Source organism: Salvelinus alpinus, chromosome 12 (genome assembly GCF_045679555.1).
Source record: "Salvelinus alpinus chromosome 12, SLU_Salpinus.1, whole genome shotgun sequence".
NCBI lineage: Eukaryota > Metazoa > Chordata > Actinopteri > Salmoniformes > Salmonidae > Salvelinus > Salvelinus alpinus.
Genome location: NC_092097.1, coordinates 504,808 through 525,360, shown reverse-complemented (window position 1 = coordinate 525,360; position 20,553 = coordinate 504,808). Strand labels below are relative to the sequence as shown.

The 20,553-nt window shown below is 41.2% G+C and overlaps 1 protein-coding gene across 2 annotated transcripts in view; it reads left to right on the top strand.

Annotated features, from left to right (window-relative positions):
• Positions 1–4,157: 4,157 nt before the first annotated feature.
• Positions 4,158–20,553, top strand: part of LOC139535332 (matrilin-4-like) — a 43,901-nt gene continuing 27,505 nt past the window's right edge. Inside the window, exons 1-7 of one of the 2 annotated variants that reach the window (XM_071334641.1) lie at positions 4,158–4,417; positions 8,975–9,116; positions 9,358–9,533; positions 9,839–10,229; positions 10,679–10,801; positions 11,254–11,376; positions 16,007–16,129. In XM_071334641.1, coding sequence (XP_071190742.1) covers positions 9,044–9,116; positions 9,358–9,533; positions 9,839–10,229; positions 10,679–10,801; positions 11,254–11,376; positions 16,007–16,129 — 1,009 coding nt within the window. In that variant the 5' untranslated portion in view covers positions 4,158–4,417; positions 8,975–9,043. Of the gene's footprint in view, positions 4,418–8,974; positions 9,117–9,330; positions 9,534–9,838; positions 10,230–10,678; positions 10,802–11,253; positions 11,377–16,006; positions 16,130–20,553 lie in introns of both variants that reach the window. The other variant, XM_071334640.1, reaches the window with a different exon arrangement.

The window sequence follows — 20,553 nt, the reverse complement described above, 5'->3', positions numbered from 1 at the left end:
AAGGCCCCAAAATCTGCAACACCACTAAGCAAGCGACACCATGAAGACCAAGGAGCTCGCCAAACAGGTCAGGAACAAAGTTGTGGAGAAGTACAGATCAGGGTTGGGTTATAAAAAATCTGAAACTTTGAACATCCCACGGAGCACCATTAAATCCATTATTAAATTTTTTTACGAATATGGCACCACAACAAAACTGTCAAGAGAGGGCCGCCCACCAGAAGTCAGGGACCAGTCAAGGAAGGAGTTTGGGGTATCTGTCCATAGGACCACTTTAAGCCGTACACTCTACAGAGCTGGGCTTTACGGGAGAGTGGCCAGAAAAAAGCCATTGCTTAAAGAAAAATAAGCAAAAACGTTTGGTGTTCGCCAAAAGGCATGTGGGAGACACCACAAACATATGGAAGAAGGTACTCTGGTCAGATGAGACTAAAATGTAGCTTTTTGGCCATCAAGAAAAACGCTATGTCTGGCGCAAACCCAACATCTCTCATCACCCCGAGAACACTATCCCCACAATGAAGCATGGTGGTGCAGCATCATGCTGTGGGGATGTTTTTCGTTGGCAGGGACTTGGAAACTGGTCAGAATTGAACGAATGATGGATGGCGCTAAATACAGGGAAAGTCTTGAGGGAAACCTGTTTCAGTCTACCAGAGATTTGAGACTGGGACGGAGGTTCACCTTCCAGCAGGACAATGACCCTAAGCATACTGCTAAAGCAACACTCGAGTGGTTTAAGGGGAAACATTTAAATGTCTTGGAATGGCCTAGTCAAAGACCAGACCTCAATCCAATTGAGAATCTGTGGTATGACTTAAAGATTGCTGTACACCAGCGGAACCCATTCAACTTGAAGGAGCTGGAGCAGTTTTGCCTTGAAGAATGGGCAATGATCCCAGTGGCTAGATGTGCCAAACTAGCCACTGGGGGGGGGGGGGGGGGGGGGGGGTTATTTATTACATATATTGTTAACCAACAATGCAGTTCAAGAAAGAGTTAAGAATTTGTAAGTAAGCATTTCACAGTAAGGTCTACACCTATTTTATTCAGTGCAAATAAAGTTTGATTTGAGGTAAGCTTGCATGCATGATATCATACAGGCTACGATTTATTGAGATAGTAAAACAGCTTATTTTACTGACTTTTAAGGATGATTAAAAGCCAGAATAGTGGTGTTGCACTGTGAAGCTTATTGTTCCATTGGAGCTGCAGTTTTTGTCTAATCAGTAGGCTTGGATTGTGATTAATTCATACTATAATTCATAAACTATCACACCCGTGTATACAGTACATTTGGAAAGTATTCAGACCCCTTGACTTTTTCCACATTTTGTTACGTACAGCATTATTCTGAAATGGATTACATTTAAAAAATCCTCATCAATCTACAGACAATACCCCATAATGACAAAGTGAAGACAGATTTTTTTAAATGTTTGCTAATGTATAAAAAAATAACAAATAATACCTTACATAACTAAGTATTCCCTTTGCTATGTGACTCGAATTTGAGCTCACGTGCATCCTGTTTCCATTGGTCATCCTTGAGAGGTTTCTACAACTTGATTGGAGTCCATCTGTGGTAAATTCAATTGATTGGACATGATTTGGAATGTCACAGCAAAAACCAAGCTATGAGGTCGAAGGAATTGTCCTTATAGCTCTGAGACAGGATTGTGTCGAGGCACAGATCTGGGGAAGGCTACCAAAACATTTCTGCAGCGTTGAAGGGGCCCAAGAACACAGTGGCGTCCATCATTCTTAAATGGAAGAAGTTTGGAACATCCAAGACTCTTCCTAGAGCTGGCTGCCCAGCCAAACTTAGCAATTGGGGGAGAAGTGCCTTGGTCAGGGAGGTGACCAACAACCTGATGGTCACTCTGGCAGAGCTCTAGAGTTCTTCTGTGGAGATGGGAGAACCTTCCAGAAGGACAACCATCTTTGCAGCACTCCACCAATCAGGTCTTTATGGTAGAGTGGCCAGACGAAAGCCACTCAACAATAAAAGGCACATGACAGCCCGCTTGGAATTTGCCAAAAGGCATCTAAAGGACAAGATTCCATGGTCTGATGAAACCAAGATTGAAGTTTCTTGTCTGAATGCCAAGCCTCACGTCTCGAGGTAACCTGGCACCATCCGTACGGTGAAGCATGGTGGTGGCAGTATCATGCTGTGGGATGTTTTTCAGCGGCAGGGACTACGAGACCAGTCAGGGTTGAGGAAAAGATGAAAAGAGCAAAGTAAAGAGAGATTCTTGATGGAAACCTGCTCCAGAGCACTCAGGACCTCAGACTGGTGCGAAGTTTCAACTTCCAACAGGACAACGACCCTAAGCACACAGCCAAGACAACACAGGAGTGGCTTCAGGACAAGTCTCTGAATGTCCTTGAGTGGCCCAGCCAGAGCCCGGAATTGAACCTGATCGAACATCTCTGGAGAGACCTGAAAATAGCTGTGCAGCGACGCTCCCCATACAACCTGACAGAGCTTGAGAGGAAAGGGAGAAACTTCCCAAATACAGGTGTGCCAAGCTTGTAGCGTCATACCCAAGAAGACTCGAGGCTGTAATTGCTGTCAAAGGCGCTTCAACAAAGTACTGAGTAAAGGGTCAGACTAAGCCAAGGGCGATTTATCTATGTGACAAGCATTCCGTACAATAGAAATAAAGTACTTCCTTGTTTATCACGCATACCAGACACTTTGAATGTTGGTGTAGCCTACTGACTTATTTTATTCGTTTCCTATTTATGTTATCCAAAAGTGTCTGGTATGGTCATTTCTTATGAACATTGGGGGTAAAATAACCCTGGACTGTCCATATTTGAAATGTTTAACTAAATCAAACCCATATCAACTCAGTAGGCCTATATGTGCGTGCTGAATGCAGTCACCCTAACCGCTAGACCACCCCAGACCATTGTTGAACTACATTTTGAGTTCATTCATAACCTTAGGATACACTAGACACTTGTTTGTCATGGATTAGTGGAGACCTATATCCATCTTGTCTTGATTGTATATTATTTTATTTCACCTTTATTTAACTAGTCAGTTAAGAACAAATTCTTATTTACAATGACGGCCTGCACCCGCCAAACCCGGACGACGCTGGCCCAATTGTGCAACACCCTATGGGACTCCCAATCACGGCCGGTTGTGATACAGCCTTGATGCATCAGGAAAATTCTCTGTGGCAAAATAGTGATCGAATTAAGATCCAACATCTGTATCAGTATGGACACATGCCTCAACAACCCACTTAGCAATCGTTCTCTCTGCGTAGTGTTTTGGGAAACACCGTTGTGTTGGAAAGATGCATCGCTAAAACACTCAGAAGCCCAAGTTCCATTGCTAACATGAAACCGGGCACAGTATAATAAAATTGGGGCTTAAACGCACAGGACAACAACTGTCCATCACTGGCAAATCCATAGGCCAAGCACATTACAGCAAAACAATAAAAACATCCAAGCTTATGTACAGTAGTTTTCCCACTGACTTTATGTACCAGTTCAATTTTATATGCTTGTCTCGTTTCTGTAGACATAGTGATGTGTCGTAAAATGTTTCATTGAATTGTCTCACAATAACTTCACTCCTACAAATATTTTCCCCTTATATAGACTTTAAGAAGTGAGTGTTCAGAGAATGTCTTGTCCAGATTACTGAGCTCTTATTTGACCCTGGGTTCACAGTTAACTTGAGCTGTCTGCCTAAACACCAGGGTGCCAGAAGTTTAAATTAGACTTTCTCCTAGAGGTCACTGCGTCATGAGCACAGACCTACTGGTTTTTCACACCATGCATGGCTACATAAGGCATGAAGTAAACAAAATGCACTCCAACAGTTACGAAACTAGGCCAAAACTAGGCCAAAATTACTGTTATTGTTGTCATTGGTAAATCGTTGTTACAGTATTAGCATTGGTCATTTGGAAAAGCACAGTGGGTAGCCTAGAGTTAAATAGTTTTATCAAACTTTATTTAGTAATCTCAATAAGTTTGAATTTATTGTATTCTACACAAAAGGCGCAAGATAATCCCAGTCCTGGCACGTGTCCCTCCTGTGCCTTCCCAGCGGTTCCTATTTCAAAGGGGGGTGGGGTCTACATTGCACTGTCATTGCCTGTATTTTAATACCTGCATGAGCCTCCACTCCTTCATTCCATGACAGAATATCAGTTGAGACGAGGCTAAAACCTCACAGGAACACTCATTCCTCCCAGCTTGGTGACTTAGGAGAATCTTGGATACCTTTGCTTTTACTTGGACTTTTTGTGAGTCACAGCAGGCATTTTGTGTGTTTTAAAGTTGTATTTACTGCAGTAGCTTCCCTGTTCCATTCCAACGGCCAAGGTTCCGTCCTACCCAGCGTCATTCCCAGGAGAGTGAGCGAATCCCCGGGTGGGCACAGGTGAGTGGGGTCCATGGAATTCGTTATCTGCAGCGATGCTGAAAATGTAATGGACATAGCATGTTTTCTTCAGTATTCACTGACTGCATATCTATAGACCAGTGTCAGTGTGTTTTGTTTTGCTACTCTATAGGCAAATAAATATTTTGGTCAACCAGGCAACATGACCCAGTAAGGAAATGCCTGTCTGATCCTTCATTAGCGGCACTATGGGATTGTCGTTTCTGATGTTACCATCATAGGGTATAATAAGAGTTGCCAAAATGCAGTCTATCCCTGAGGTGTAGCTAATTTATATACACCTATATTGCTCAGTCATATCAGAGCTATGTATGCACTACTGTGCTGTCACGGTAGTCTACACTTGAAGATAAGAAATGCTTTGTAGTAAAACTATTACAAATATTTACAGCTTATATTGTTAATATTAATCTTAGGCAAATGCATTACTGTAGTAGCAATCGGTTTGTGCTGGACTAGATAATGATGGTTATCTTTAAAGAGTTCCTTGGGATAGAATGGAATTAGTCAAATCTATATTTGCCAATCTGTGCTTATTAGGCTAATGGTTTGATGAAATTATATTATTAAATTGCAGTTTAAAAATGATACCTTAAACAAAACTTGGCTTACACTATAATTTAGTACAATTCATTATATAGAAACTGTCACCAAACAGGATAATATCCAACAAACCCACATCTCCCAGTGAAATTGTGTATAATGAGAATTGCGGTTAGTTAAAAAAATATATATAATCTATACAACCTGGTTATCAATGCAACATTGTGTATTGTAGAGTGAGTATGTTGAGGGTGCTAACTGCCGGTATGTGTGGGTGCACTGTGACTGCCTGGAGAAGAAGAGGCAGGAGAAACTGCTAACAGTAGCAAAGTCCACATCTGCTTCCAATCGAGAAGGAACAAGAAGCTGCTGTGTCTTAATCTGAATATGTGCTCAAGCTGTCACTCAACTCCCTTCCAGCCACAGAGCCAGCCACAAATGTCTCTTCTCTTCACTCACTGTGAATGTGTAGCTCACTCTCCCTCTCTCTTCCTACCTCTCTCCCCCTTCCTCTTCCCACCTCTTTCTCCCCTCTTGTAGAATTTACTTTACTTGGTGGAACTTGATGTGCACCAGATTCATTCATGTAGAAATTAATTGACCAAATTTTGTTTGCTCAAAGAGTTTGTCTTTTTTGGGGGGGGGTAGAACTCATTAGAATAATACAGAGCATATTTTGCAACCATACCTAAACAACTGCTGGCTTAGGAACTGGCAGAGAAGCTCATCGGTGAGAAAGAAGCCCCACAGGAAAAATACTGTAGTTGTATATTTATATACTATACTATTCACTGGTGTTTTTGCGCAAAAACACTACAGTGAATACTGTGGTATTTACTGTTGTGTTATTTCTGATATGACTGTAGTATTTACTGTAGTGTTTTTGCAGACAGTGTAGCATACTGTAGTCTGTTTAAAGTGTTTTATGAAAAAAAATTAGGAAACCTTTTTATGATCTTTTTGGTGCTTTCTCCTTGAAGAAACCCACCGGATAAATACTAAAAGAGCAAATTTTCCATAACCTAAGTAGGTAGGACTGGGGACTGAATGGCTAGGTTCAGCTCTTCTGCTATTTTCTTTAACATGTAGGGAACAAAATATATAGTCACAAATATGAGGGAGGGGAATGGGCATATGCAAATTGTGTAGTATAGTATTCTACAGTATACTACAACATTCTATAGTTAGCACTACACAATCAAGGGATAATACAATGTGTAGTATAGTATTCTACAGTATATTTCAAAATTCTATAGTAAGCACTACATGACTGAGGGATACTACAGTGTGTAGTATAGTATTCTACAGTATATTTCAAACTTCTATAGTAAGCACTACATGGCTGAGAGATACTACAGTGTGTAGTATAGTATTCTACAGTATGCTACAAAATTCTATAGTAAGCTCTACACACGATCGAGGGGTAGAACAGTGTGTAATATAGTATTCTACAAAATTCTATAGTACGTACTACACATGATCGAGAGATACTAAAGAGTATAGCATACTACAGTTTACTACATAATACTATAGTAAGCACTATAGTATATGTTTTTTTTTGTAAACAGTAGTATTTTGTTATGTGGGGCAGATGGGAGCATAAAGCTCCCTACTGAAATCTTCAGTAGGGAGCTTGTTAACTGGAAATAAAACTTTTGAATGTAAAGAAGTGTTTCATTTAGTAGCTAGGACGAACACAACTCAAAGAGCTAGAACTGACACAATTAATTAATTTGGGAGGTACTTGAGTTTAAACATGATTACCTGAATACATTTTGTCAATCTGACATAGTAATTTATAATTATTATTTCTCAATTCAATAGGTGACTCCGGGATGATGACCTTCTAGGCAGAGTTGCAAAGAAAAAGCCATCTTTCAGACTGGCCAATAAAAAGAAAAGATTAAGATGGGACACAGACACTGGACAGAGGAACTCTGAGTCGCCTCTTCATTGTTGATGTTGAGACTGGTGTTATGCGGGTACTATTTCATGAAGCTGCCAGTTGAGGACTTGTGAAGCGTCTGCTTCTCAAACTAGACACTCTAATATACTTGTCCTTTTGCTCAGTTGTAATGTACTTGTCTTCTTGGGCCTCCCACTCCTCTTTCTATTCTGGTTAGAGTCAGTTTGCACTGTTCTGTGAAGGACGTAGTACACAGCGTTGTACCAGATCTTCAGTTTCTTGGCAATTTCTCGCATGGAATAGCCGTAATTTCTCAGAACAAGAATAGACTGACGAGTTTCAGAAGGAAGTTCTTTGTTTCTGGCCATTTTGAGCCTGTAATCGAACCCACAAATGCTGATGTTCCAGATACCCAACTAGTCTAAAGAAGGCCAGTTTTATTGCTTCTTTAATTAGCACAACCGTTTTCAGCTGTGCTAACATAATTGCAAAAGGGTTTTCTAATGCTCAATTAGAGTTTAAAAATGATAAACTTGGATTAGCTAACACAACATGCCATTGGAACACAGGAGTGATGGTTGCTGATAATGTGCCTCTGTACGGCTATGTAGATATTCCATTAAAAATCTGCCGTTTCCAGCTACAATAGTCATTTACAACATTAACAATGTCTAGACTATTTCTGATAAATGTTGTTATTTTAAATAGGCAAAAAAAGTGCTTTTTTTTCCCAAAACAAAGGCATTTCTAAGTGACCCCAATCCTTTGAACAGTAGTGTATATATATATTTTGTAAATGTGAATCACATTTTTATCAATAGGCCATAATTGATTTTGGCCCAATAGCCCTGGCATATTGCCACGTTCAAAGAGCTTTCCATTTTGATTGGCTTATTTAGCATAAAAACCTTTAGGCCTACCTATAAAAAAAAAAATATGCATCTCTGCCCAGCCTGGCAAGAGTGACCAAAGGGATGTTAAGCATCCCCAGTAGCTCCGCAAGTGTGGAGATGATATTCTCCGCTGCTGGCCTGCTCTCCAGTCACCATAGCATGAGCCTGAAGCCACAGACTGGCCAAACTCGTGTTTTTAAAAAGGAATTCAAAGGCACTAATAAGTCATTTTTTGTTTAATTTGTATTGAATTCTAAGTACGTCACAGCCTATATGTGCAATTTATAGACTATAGTGATTTAATACAAAGAAATGTTTAAATGCTGAGCACTTTCCAACAGGATTTCCAACAGCAGAACTCCGCTCACATACTCTGGTAGTGGGGCACACTGAAAGCTTCTTTGTACCTGCACACAGACACATGCACAGGGTTTACGGCAGGAGGCTTCTAAAACACACGTCTAGAGTTATTTCTGCACTGTGTCTGGGAGGAGAACAAGTGAGACTGATCAAGACCACAATGCATAAGGCTTTCTCTGAGGTCCTGATCTATCTTTGTCATCACACTTAGTTCTGTCTGTATCCCTCTTTTCTTCTTTCCATCGCTCTCTTGTTATCTATGAAATTAGTCTGTGGGATTTCACATACGTCTTCATATCAGAGGGATTCATGGCTCATGTCAATTGGCATCCGTTTAATGGTTCACTAAAACGTTGCTGCCAAGTAGGCATAGCACACTCCACAGTTGTTTTTTGATGTGGTATCTTCCTACTCTCTCTGAGGAAGTTGCTTCCATTGGGCATTCACAAATTGACCAAAATGAGGCCAATGAATGACAACAACCACTTTTTCAAGGTACAGCTATCTAAGTGATAACGATAAACCTCACCAGGACCCCTCTCCCAGGACCCAAGAAAATAAGTGCTTTTTGTAATGTCCATTTCATATAAACATGTCCCAGACATTGTTATTTTCCAGCGATTACTCCTGTGCTGCGTTTGAACCCCTTGCTTTTGGTGATGTGAAGGATTAGTCCTGTGTGCAGCTATCTGTTAGGATAGGACTGACTCCTGTATACCTCCGCCATCTTTTTGGCGTCAAGAGTTTTTACGGCAGAGCTGGGCAGGAATGTGCTGGTGGTAAAGTACCCATGGATGTCTCTGACATGTTTTGTTCTGTATTCTCTCATTGCAGAGCAGTGTGAAGCCTGCCTAAACCCAGACCAGCTCTGACAGGTCCAGCTCCCAGCCCAGCACCCTAAACATGAGACAGCTGTGTGTCTGTGTGTCTATCCTGCTAGTCTTGGCCACCCTGGCTGTGGCTAGGCCAAAAGCAGGTTAGCCAAATCCAACGATGAAGTAATAAAATTACCATGAATGCATTGCAGTTCGGCACACATTCAATTGCTTCTTACCTCATAATTTTTTGTTAGATTCAATTAGAATGAGATCTGGCAAGGAAGTTAATGAAATTCATACAAAATTACTGTTTACTTGTATGCTTATGCCGTAGATCATTTCATATTCATGCAGCTTGTGATGAATTTGCAGCTGATTTTCAACTCAATTCCAATCCAGCACCGGAGCAGAAGTGCAAGTCTGGCCCAGTGGACCTGGTGTTCATTATTGACAGCTCTCGCAGTGTGCGACCCCACGAGTTTGAGACCATGCGCAAGTTCATGATCGACATCATCCACACACTGGACGTGGGATCGAACGCTACCCGGGTCGGCCTGGTACAGTACTCCAGCCAGGTCCTCAACCTTTTATCATATTCTCAATTTATCTGTGTTTTTACACCTTAGTGAAGAACTACGCTTGAAAAGGGAAGATAGTTCGTGGCATGTATTTCTTATCTTGTCTTCCATTTCCAATCGTAGTTATTGTAGCTCCACAAAGTCTAGAGAACTATCACTAAAGGCTAAAAGCTTTTGCGATTCACATGTTTTTTTCCTAGGGTTTAACTAAACAGTTTTTTCCACTGTTAAAGACTCAGTTAGACATGCAAACCCTGGAGATGAAGAGGTGACTGATGCTTTGTATGCTTCTATGACTCTAGGTCCAGAATGAATTCTCTCTCAAGACCCACGCAGAGCTGCAGGGCATGGTGAAAGGCATCAATGAGATCATCCCCTTGGCACAGGGTACCATGACGGGCCTGGCCATCAAGTACGTCATGAACCATGCCTTCACCGCAGCTGAGGGTGACAGACCCAAGGTGCCCAATGTAGCTGTCATTGTAACGGACGGACGGCCCCAGGACCGTGTGGCGGAAGTGGCGGCCGAGGCTCGGGACAAGGGCATCGAGATCTACACAGTAGGCGTGGCCCGGGCGGATATGACCTCACTGCGCGCCATGGCATCGCCGCCCTTCGAGGATCATGTTTTCCTGGTGGAGTCTTTTGACCTGATCCACCAGTTTGGCCTACAGTTCCAGGACAAGCTCTGCGGTGGGTGGGGTTGATATGTAATATTATTGAATTATCATCAAACGTGTGTACAGCAATATGCGCGATGTAAGCAATTATCAAGATACCACTCAGTTTCAATCATATTGAGAAAATCACACTTTACAGTTGCTGAAGTGTCAAGGTCATCAGTGTTCACAAATGTATGTATTCGTACCTGAGACTTTTAAAGCTTGTAAAACATTTATCCGCTAATTTATCCTCAGAAACTCAATTCATTTTCAGCTCTCGCTATAAGTTACATCCTTGGCAGCACAATATCAAGACCTGCACAAGTTAGTGAGGCTATCATCAGGCCAAAAAATACAATTCTAGCTTTTGGGAACTTGATCATCTTTCAAAACAGTATGAGCAAATCCTTGATATTTCCTAATGTCAATGATATGAGAGTGATTAAAGGTAGATATTTTGCTCACCTGCTGGGGTTCCAGGGATGGATCTATGCCTGGAGTCTGACCATGGCTGCGAGCACCTCTGTGAGAGTTCCCCTGGCTTTTTCCACTGCCTGTGTCGGCCAGGGTACACTCTCAACAAGGATTCCAAGACCTGCACAGGTAGGCTGTCCATTGGGCTAGACATGAGACAACTTAATACTTAAAAAAAATTCATGAACGATATATAATGTCAGTCAAGTGCATGCATAACTGTAGTGTATTCAATTTCATCACGTCACATGAATTTAACAGTAACTGGGCCTGGTTCTTGTATATGCCAATGGAAAATTTGTAAGAAAGTTTTAATTGTGAGCATGTAGCCATGTATCTATTCAATATGCATTGTGGAAGTTCAGCTTTACAGCGTGATTGAAATGTAAAGGCAATGTTCTAGCTTAAGGAGACTGGATTCACGGTAAGCGCCGCATATGTCGTCTCAAATGGAAATGATCTTCACATTTCTATCACAGAATCTGTAACGATTCAGATTGAATAGAGCCCTAGGTCAAGTTAGGATTCAGCCGTTACTGATTTACCATAAACAGTGATTTTTGTCTCTTTGTATGATACAGCCATAGACCTGTGTGCTGAGGGGAAGCATGACTGTGAACAGATCTGTATCCCCTCCCCTGGAGCCTTCACCTGCGGCTGCAACATTGGCTACACCCTCAACAACGACAAGAAGACCTGCACAAGTTAGTGAGGCCATCATCAGGCCAAACAATACAATGCACTAAAAGCAACATATTTAGCATAATCCATCCAAACCCATAGACCAGGGGTCACCAACCTTTTCTGAGTCAAGAACACTTTCTGAGTCAAATTGCAAGCAGAGATCTACCGCTCAGGTTTTTTTTAAACATTACTTAAAAGCCTATGAAACATTAACATTAATTAAAAACAGTTATGTAGCAATGAGGTTTGTGCAGTAGGCAATAGGCCCAATACTCATTTATTGCAGTTGCAGTGCTGGTTTTAGCCATAGTCAAAAATTCAGAAAAATCTGAATGTAGTTATTTATTTTTTGATTTTTTATTATTATTACTCATTAATTTTTTTCTCACAAAAGTAGTACACTGGGCCTTTAATAGTCCTGTATTAGCAGACCGATATAATGTCTGCAGTATGGGCAAAGGTATTTTCCCAGCATTGTGAAACAGTGAATTTGGCCAAACGCATTGAATAACAGCTTCTTACATGGATAAACAGACAGTCCCCCCAAAAGTTTAAATGAAGTTTGTTCTGAAGTGTCATAAAACTTTTTTGTTGTTGTATGTATTTAACCTCTTATTTTAGGCTCTAAACTATCTCCATATATATGCTTCTGTATATTTTTTAAACTGGTACCCGGCTACCTTCAGACGAGTTATGTGAGGCTTGTGGGCATCCTAGAGCAAAACAATCAACATGTACGTGTTCGTGAGAGACTCACCTTCCCACCATATTAGTGTGTAGCCCAAACGGTTTGGACGCTACAGACGCTTTCGTGAGAAGACTGATTTTCGGGATGTCTCATGGTCTGACAAACACTGCTCTAGCTCTGACACCTTTCACCGCAGTTGCGGATGCAGTGGATTGAGATGCAGCACATGCAAAATATGAGACACTGTATCTGTAACTAAAACTGACAGATTTTTATGGGGATTTTTTATGATGCTAATTAGATTTCCACGGGGACATCGACTCTAGGGAATTTTAAACATTAACTTACTCATAAAAACAGCAACTCTTTGCTGTATTCGTTGTGTCTTTCTCTACTCAACTTCGTTCGATGCTTCTTTTTACAGTCTATGGCTCAAGGAAACTGTGCAGACACAGTGATCTGAGCTTTCTGATTGGCCAGCGGTAGGCCTATAAGTGCACTTCGTTTGCTCTCAGGGCCTGCCGGGTAGGCGGAGTTCTACTTTCAGACACATGAAATTATTCAAAATGGGAACACTTTTTGGTTTTACTGTCTATGGCTCGAGGAAACTGTGCAGACACGGTGATCTGAGCTACCTGATTAGCCAGCGGTATGCCTACAGGTGCACTTGATTTGCTCTCTGGGCCTGCCGGGTAGTCGGAGTTCTACCTTCAGACACATGATATGGTGAAAAATGGGAACACTTTGCCAATCCCGTGCTAGGGCTGCTGAATCAAGTGCACCTTGCTATAAGACTCTAAATTGAGCTCAGATGCATCCTGTTCCCATTGATCATCCGTGAGATGCTTCTACAACTTGATTGGAGTCTACCTGTGGTAAATTCAATTGATTGTTCGTGATTTGGAAAGGCACACACCTGTCTATGTGACCAACCGGTTCAAATCGGTCTTATGTAGCAAAATGTTAAATATGTTTTCTATAGTGGATAAAATTAAATTAAATATAAGAAATAGACAAATAAAAAATGATTAAGGAGTAACAATAAAATTATTGTAGCAAGACTATATAAAAGGGGCTACCGGTACTGAGTCAAGGTGAGGGGGCACCGGTTAATCAAGGTAATTGAGGTAATATGTACTTGAAGGTAGAGGTAAAGTGACTATGCATGGATAATAAACAGAGAGTAGCAGCAGCGTAAAAATGGGGGTGGTCCGGGAAGCCATTTGATTAGCTGTTCGGGAGTCTTATGGCTTGGGGGTAGAAGCTTTTAAGAAACCTTTTGGACCTAGACTTGGCGCTCCGGTACCTCTTGCTGTGCGTTAGCAGAGAGAACAGTCTATGACTAGGGTGGCTGGAATCTTTGGTAATTTTTTGGTATAGAGGTCCTGGATGGCAGGAAGTTTGGCCCCAGTGATGTACTGGGCCACACACACTATCCTCTGTAGTGCTTTGTAGTCGGTGGCAGAGTAGTTGCAATACCAGGCGGTGACGGAACCAGTCAGGATGCTCTTGATGTTGCAGATGTAGAACTTTTTCAGGATCTGAGGACTGTTGTGGAATATCTAATCAAAAGGAAGAGAGACTGCAGATTCTTTCAAAGAACACTTTATGAGATTTGTACAAATGGAAAATCAACTACCTACTCAGCAGTGATAGTTGAAAAGATCAACGAACAGTGCCGGTTCAATGCTTTTATAGAGAAAATACATACAACCCCTTTCTGTATACGTGGCAGTCAGCAGATAGTGTGTAAAAGGTCATTCGTTGTCTATCTAAACTTAAGATAGCACAAGTTTGATAGCCCGAGGGCTCAACCGTCTAACTGCATTCACAACAACAAACACTATATTGTACTCCTTTCTGCAAGGTTCCATACATGTGACTTTCTGTAGATAGTAAACCCATGGGATTTCACATGCTGCGGTTGCACCCAAATGTCTCTTAGCTGTAAGCCCAGTCTTATGACTAATTCACACCAATACAAGTGTCACGTCCGTCGATAGAATGATGAGACCAAGGCGCAGCGTGCATAGAGTTCCACATAATTTTAATAAAGAGAAACTCACTAAACAAAAAAACAAAAGCACAAACGAAACGTGAAGCTACTGGAGTGCACAAATGCAACTTACTGTAGACAAGATCCCACAACTAACAATGGGGAAAATGGCTCCTAAATATGATCCCCAATCAGAGACAACGATAAACAGCTGTCTCTGATTGGGAACCATATCAGGCCAACATAGACATATAAACACCTAGATGACCCACCTTAGTCACTATCACGACCCAACCAACAAAGAGAAAAACAGCTTACTATGGTCAGGGCGTGACAACAGGTTTGTATCAGGTTAGAAAAAACACTAGCATATAACAAAATACTATTCTTTAAGCAGGAAAACATGGGATAGCATGACTAATTATGTAATTTTCCATGACAGGACCCATGCCAAATCTTTTCAGTCTCCTGAGGGGGAATAGGCATTGTCGTACGCTCTTCACGACTGTCTTGGTGTGTTTGGACCATGATAGTTTGTTGGTGATGTGGACACCAAGGAACTTGAAGCTATCAACTTGCTCCACTACAGCCCTGTCGATGAGAATGGGGGTGGGCTCGGTCCTCCTTTTCCTGTAGTCCAAAATCATCTCCTTTGTCTTGATCACATTGAGGGAGAGGTTGTTATCCTGGCACCACACTGCCAGGTCTATGACCTCCTCCCTATAGGCTGTCTCATCGATGTCGGTGATCGGGCCTACCACTGTTGTGTCATCTGCAAACTTAATGATGGTGTTGGAGTCGTGCTTGGCCATGCAGTCATGTGTGAACAGGGAGTACAGGAGGGGATTGAGCACACACGTCTGAGGGGCCCCAATGTTGAGGATCAGCGTGGCAGATGTGTTGTTACCTACCCTTACCACCTGGGGGCGGCCCGTCAGGAAGTCCAGGATCCAGTTGTAGAGGGAGGTGTTTAGTCCCTGGGTCCTTATCTTAGTCATGAGCTTTGAGGGCTTTATGGTGTTGAAACAAGTCTAAGTTGCGACTGGAAATTACGTTCAATGCTTACCAGCACTACACCAATCAGGCCTTTAGGATATAGTGGCCAGAGGGAAGCCACTCCTCAGTAAAAGGCACATGACAGCCTGCTTGGAGTTTGCCAATAGGCACCTAAAGGACTCTCAGACCATGAGAAACAAGATTCTCTGGTTTGATGAAACCAAGATTTTACTCTTTGGCCTTAATGCCAATTGTCACATCTGGAGGAAACCTGGCACCATCCCTACGGTGAAGCATGGTGGTGGCAGCATCATGCTGTGCGATGTTTTTCAGCACCAGGGACTGGTATATTTGAGGCTGTAATCGCTGCCAAAGATGTTTCAACAAAGTACTGAGTAAAGGGTTTGAATACCTATGTAAATGTGATATTTAAGTTTTTTTTTATAGATTTGCAAGAAGTTCAAAAGAAATATGCATATCTGTGATAAGCTGATTTGTTAGATTTGTCTTAATGACCCCTTTGAAATCTCATATTTCTGCATGAAAACAAGGGTGAGTTAATATTTTTTTTTAACTGTAAAATCCACTGTAAGTATACTGTACTTCCACTCAAAAACATTATTCATTAATTTCCTCACCCTTGTTTTCATGCAGAAATATGATAATTCAAAGGGATCATTAAGATAGACCTTACAAAGCAGTTTATCATAGATATGGATATTTTTCATAAGCTTGCCAAGCAAGTCCCATAATATATACCTTAAAGCAATATTTCCTACAGACTTAAGGGTCCCGCTTTAAATGACGTGCAGCTTATGAAGCCTTCATAAAACCTTCATAAAGCCTTCATTAGCACTACATAAATGTGTGAGAAATACAATCAAGAGCATTATTGAATTATTATTTAATATTATGCATTATAAATTAATTTCTATAAGCATATAATTTTCTTGCATTTTCCTTCCTTCAGTGATCGACTACTGTTCGTTTGGGAATCACAGCTGTCAGCATGAGTGTGTGGATGTACTCAATGGCTATTTCTGCCGCTGTGCTGAGGGATACACGCTCCAGGAGGATGGAAAGACCTGCCAGAGTAAGTTTCTACACACTTTAAAGGGCCAATGCAGCTGTTTTTATCTCAATATCAAATCATTTCTGGGTAACAATTAAGTACAGTACCTTACTGTGATTGTTTTCAATTAAAATGGTTAAAAATAAACAGCAAAGAGCAATTTCTCAAGTAAGAATGTTATTAGGACTGTCTGGGAGTGGTCTGAGTGGGGAAAGGAAAACTGAAAACTAGCTGTTATTGGCAGAGGTTTGGAACTCTCTCATTTATCTATTAGCTAATTTACTGCCAGGTGATGTCAAAAGGCAGGCCAAACCTCTATCCAACCAAAACAGGCTGAAATTTCAGGCGGTCTTACACTAAAAGGGCATTATCATCAATTTCACAGTATTATTCCAACCTCATATTGTGGAAATATATATAAATCATAGAAAAATCAAATTTTTGACTGCACTGGGCCTTTAAGAGGATTGAATCTTTATAAAGCCAGGAGCACGCTTCAGCTATTGAACCCAAATATTGAAGTCTATGTAAGATTAATTGACAAAAATGTTGTTGTTTTTTACATTAGTCTACACATAGCCATTTGGGTGTACAACTGTTTTATTTTACATGGGGGGAAAAATACTCTAATTTGGATGTTCATAAAAAGTGGTAACCATTATCTGTGTGTACTGTTACAGGTAGTCCATACATGCCATATGTTCTGAACGAACATTAGATTAATAAACACTAACTCAATAAGCGGTATGACCTACAGTAGTTACTCCTCAATACTTAAAAACAAACAAACAAAAAAAGCTATCCAACCAAACCTTTGTTATCCAATTCACTTTCACTGAGTTTTCTAACTTAATAAAATACACTGGACTCAACTGGATATGGTCACTTGCCTAGTAATACTCAAGAAAGTCTCAAGATCAAACTGCTCTTTGACAGATAGGTCCCATGAAGTGAAGCCTTTATTCATTTATTTCATCATACATCTACCAAAAAAAGTATATTGCTTATTTCTCCAATTGGTACATCACATGCACGCATGCATACGTGCATAAATGTTTGCGATTATCTCCTGGTAATGCCTACTTGCAATATCAATATTTTTGTACTGTTTTGTTATTTATTTGTGACGGACGTGTCTACAATTACAGTGGCTTGCGAAAGTACGCACCCCCCGTGTCATTTTTCCTATTTTTGAAAACTCTGTTTATTAAGTTTTACACACACAGACAAGACAAAGCAATATAAATAATATACTCAACTAGAAAAAATACAAATAATACATTAAAAAAAATAGCTTTAAAGATACCATACTTTAGACAAGTTAAACACACCAGGCAGAAGGCTACAAAGGTTAAAGGGCAATCTATAGTATAGGGACAGAGCAAACACCTCACCATTGTTCCTGTAAACAGTCAAGGGATGGGGTGGAGAAATGCAACCACTCACAGACAGTCAAGGCCACAGACCAACCATCCACTGGACCAAAAATGAAAAGTTTACAATGCTTTAAAAAAAAAAAAGAATAATAATAATTTTATGTAGGCGTGAACAAAATTAAAAAATAAAAATAACTGGGAAAAACAAGCTCACACCTTAGTCTCTGCCCGGGCAAGATGAACAAGGCATCCGCAGGTCACAATCAATAAGCACATCAACCTTAATGCCCCCCCCACCCCACCCCAGAAAAAATAGATTTTTTAAAATAGATTTTTGGGGGTGTTGTATCATTTGATTTACACAGCATGCCTACCACTTTGAAAATGCTAAATATTTTTGGGGGTGAAACAAAAAAGAAATAAGACAAAAAAACTGAACTTGAGCATGCAATACTTTGTAGAGCCACCTTTTGCAGCAATTACAGCTGCAAGTCTCTTGGGGTATGTCTCAATAAGCTTGGCACATCTAGCCACTGGGATCATTGCCCATTCTTCAAGGCAAAACTGCTCCAGCTCCTTCAAGTTGAATGGGTTCCGCTGGTGTACAGCAATCTTTAAGTCATACCACAGATTCTCAATTGGATTGAGGTCTGGGCTTTGACTAGGCTATTCCAAGACATTTCAATGTTTCCCCTTAAACAACTCGAGTGTTGCTTTAGCAGTATGCTTAGGGTCTGTCACGATCATCGTAATGAGCGGACCAAGGCGCAGCGTGAGTATAGTTCCACATATTTTTAATCTCCGTGAAACAAACAAAACAATAAAGAAACAACGAAACGTGAAGTCATGACGTGCACACAGGCAACTAAACACAAACAATATCCCACAAACACAGATGGGAAAAATGGCTACTTAAATATGATCCCCAATTAGAGGCAACGATTACAAGCTGCCTCTAATTGGGAACCATACAAAACACCAACATAGAAAATTTAAACTAGAACACCCCCTAGTCACGCCCTGACCTACTACACCATAGAGAAACAAGGGCTCTCTATGGTTAGGGCGTGACAGTACTCCCCCCCCCCCCAAAGCTGCGGACTCCGGCCGCAAAACCTGAAACCAAATGGGGGGGGTTAGGGGGGTGACTAGTGTCGGTGGGCGGCTCCGGTGCGGGTCCTAGCCCCTCCCCAGACCCTGGATCCGACCATAGCGCCGGGCTGAACGCCGTGCCTGGACTGGGCACCGGTACAGAGGGCTCTGGCCCTGGAGCTGAGTTGGACGCCGTGTCTGGACTGGGCAGAGGAAGGCTCCGGCCATGGATCTGGGCTGAACGCCGTGCCTGGACTGGGCACCGGTACAGAGGGCTCTGGCCCTGGAGCTGAGTTGGACGCCGTGTCTGGACTGGGCAGAGGAAGGCTCCGGCCATGGAGCTGGGCTGACCGCCTTGCCTGGACTGGGCACCGGCACAGTTAACGGGATCGATATGACAACAGCCAGTGAAAGTGCAGGGCGCCAAATTCAAAACAACAGAAATCTCATGATTAAAATTCCTCAGACATACAAGTATTTTACACCATTGTAAAGATAAACTTGTTGTTAATCCCACCACAGTGTCCGGTTTAAAAAAGGCTTTACGATGAAAGCACAACATATCATTATGTTAGGTCCAAAAATCTCAGTTTACATTGGCGCGTTATGTTCAGTAATGTTTTGCCTCCAAAACATCCAGTGATTTTGCAGAGAGCCACATCAATTTACAGAATACTATATAATAAACATTGATAAAAGGTACAAGTATTATACATGGAACTTTAGATAAACCTCTCCTTAATGCAACCGCTCTGTCAGATTTTTTTTTTAACTTTACGGAAAAAGCACACCATGCTATAATCTGAGTACAGTGCTCAGAGCCTAAACAAGCCATAAAGATATCCGCCATGTTGTGGAGTCAACAGATGTCAGAATAGCATTATAAATATTCACTTACCTTTGATGATCTTCATCAGAATGCACTCCCAGGAATCCTAGTTCCACAATAAATGTTTGATTTGTTCCATAAAGTCCATCATTTATGTCCAAATACCTCCTTTTTGTTTGCGCGTTCATTACACAATCCAAACTCACGACGCGCCGGCAAGTCCATGCGAAAGTTCAGACGAAAAGTCATATTACAGTTCGTAGAAACATGTCAAACGAAGTATGAATCAATCTTTAGGATGTTTTTAACATAAATCTTCAATAATGTTCCAACCGGAGAATTCCTTTGTCTGTATAAATGCGATGGAACGCAGGTCTAACTCTCACGTGAACGCGCATGACCAGCTCGTGGCACTCTGCCAGACCACTGACTCAAAGAGCCCTCATTCCCCCCTCCTTCACAGTAGAAGCATCAAACAAGGTTCTAAAGACTGTTGACATCTAGTGGAAGCCTTAGGAAATGCAATATGACCAATATCCCACTGTATATTCGATAGGCGATGAGTTGAAAAACTACAAACCTCAGATTTCCCACTTCCTGGTTGGATTTTTCTCAGGTTTTCACCTGCCATATGAGTTCTGTTATACTCACAGACATCATTCAAACAGTTTTAGAAACTTTAGAGTGTTTTCTATCCAAATGTACTAATAATATGCATATATTAGCAACTGGGACTGAATAGCAGGCAGTTTACTCTGGGCACGCTTTTCATCCAAACGTGAAAAATGCTGCCCCCATCCCAAACAGGTTTTAAACAAGTAATTTTTTTATTTCACTTCACCAATTTGGAATATTTTGTGTATGTCAATTACATGAAATCCAAATAAAATCGATTTAAACTACAGGTTGTAATGCAACAAAATAGGAAAAACTTCAAGGGGGATGAATACTTTTGCATCATTGTCGCAGTTGTAAATGAGAACTTGTGCTCAACCAGCCTACATGGCTAAATAAAGGTGAAATATATATATATATTTTTAAATACAATAACTCAAACGGAAAACAGTCAGATAGTACATTAGACTGACTGCCGGACGATTTTTCTCAGCTGATCCTCAAATCCGCATAACGTTCAAGATGGTTAGGAT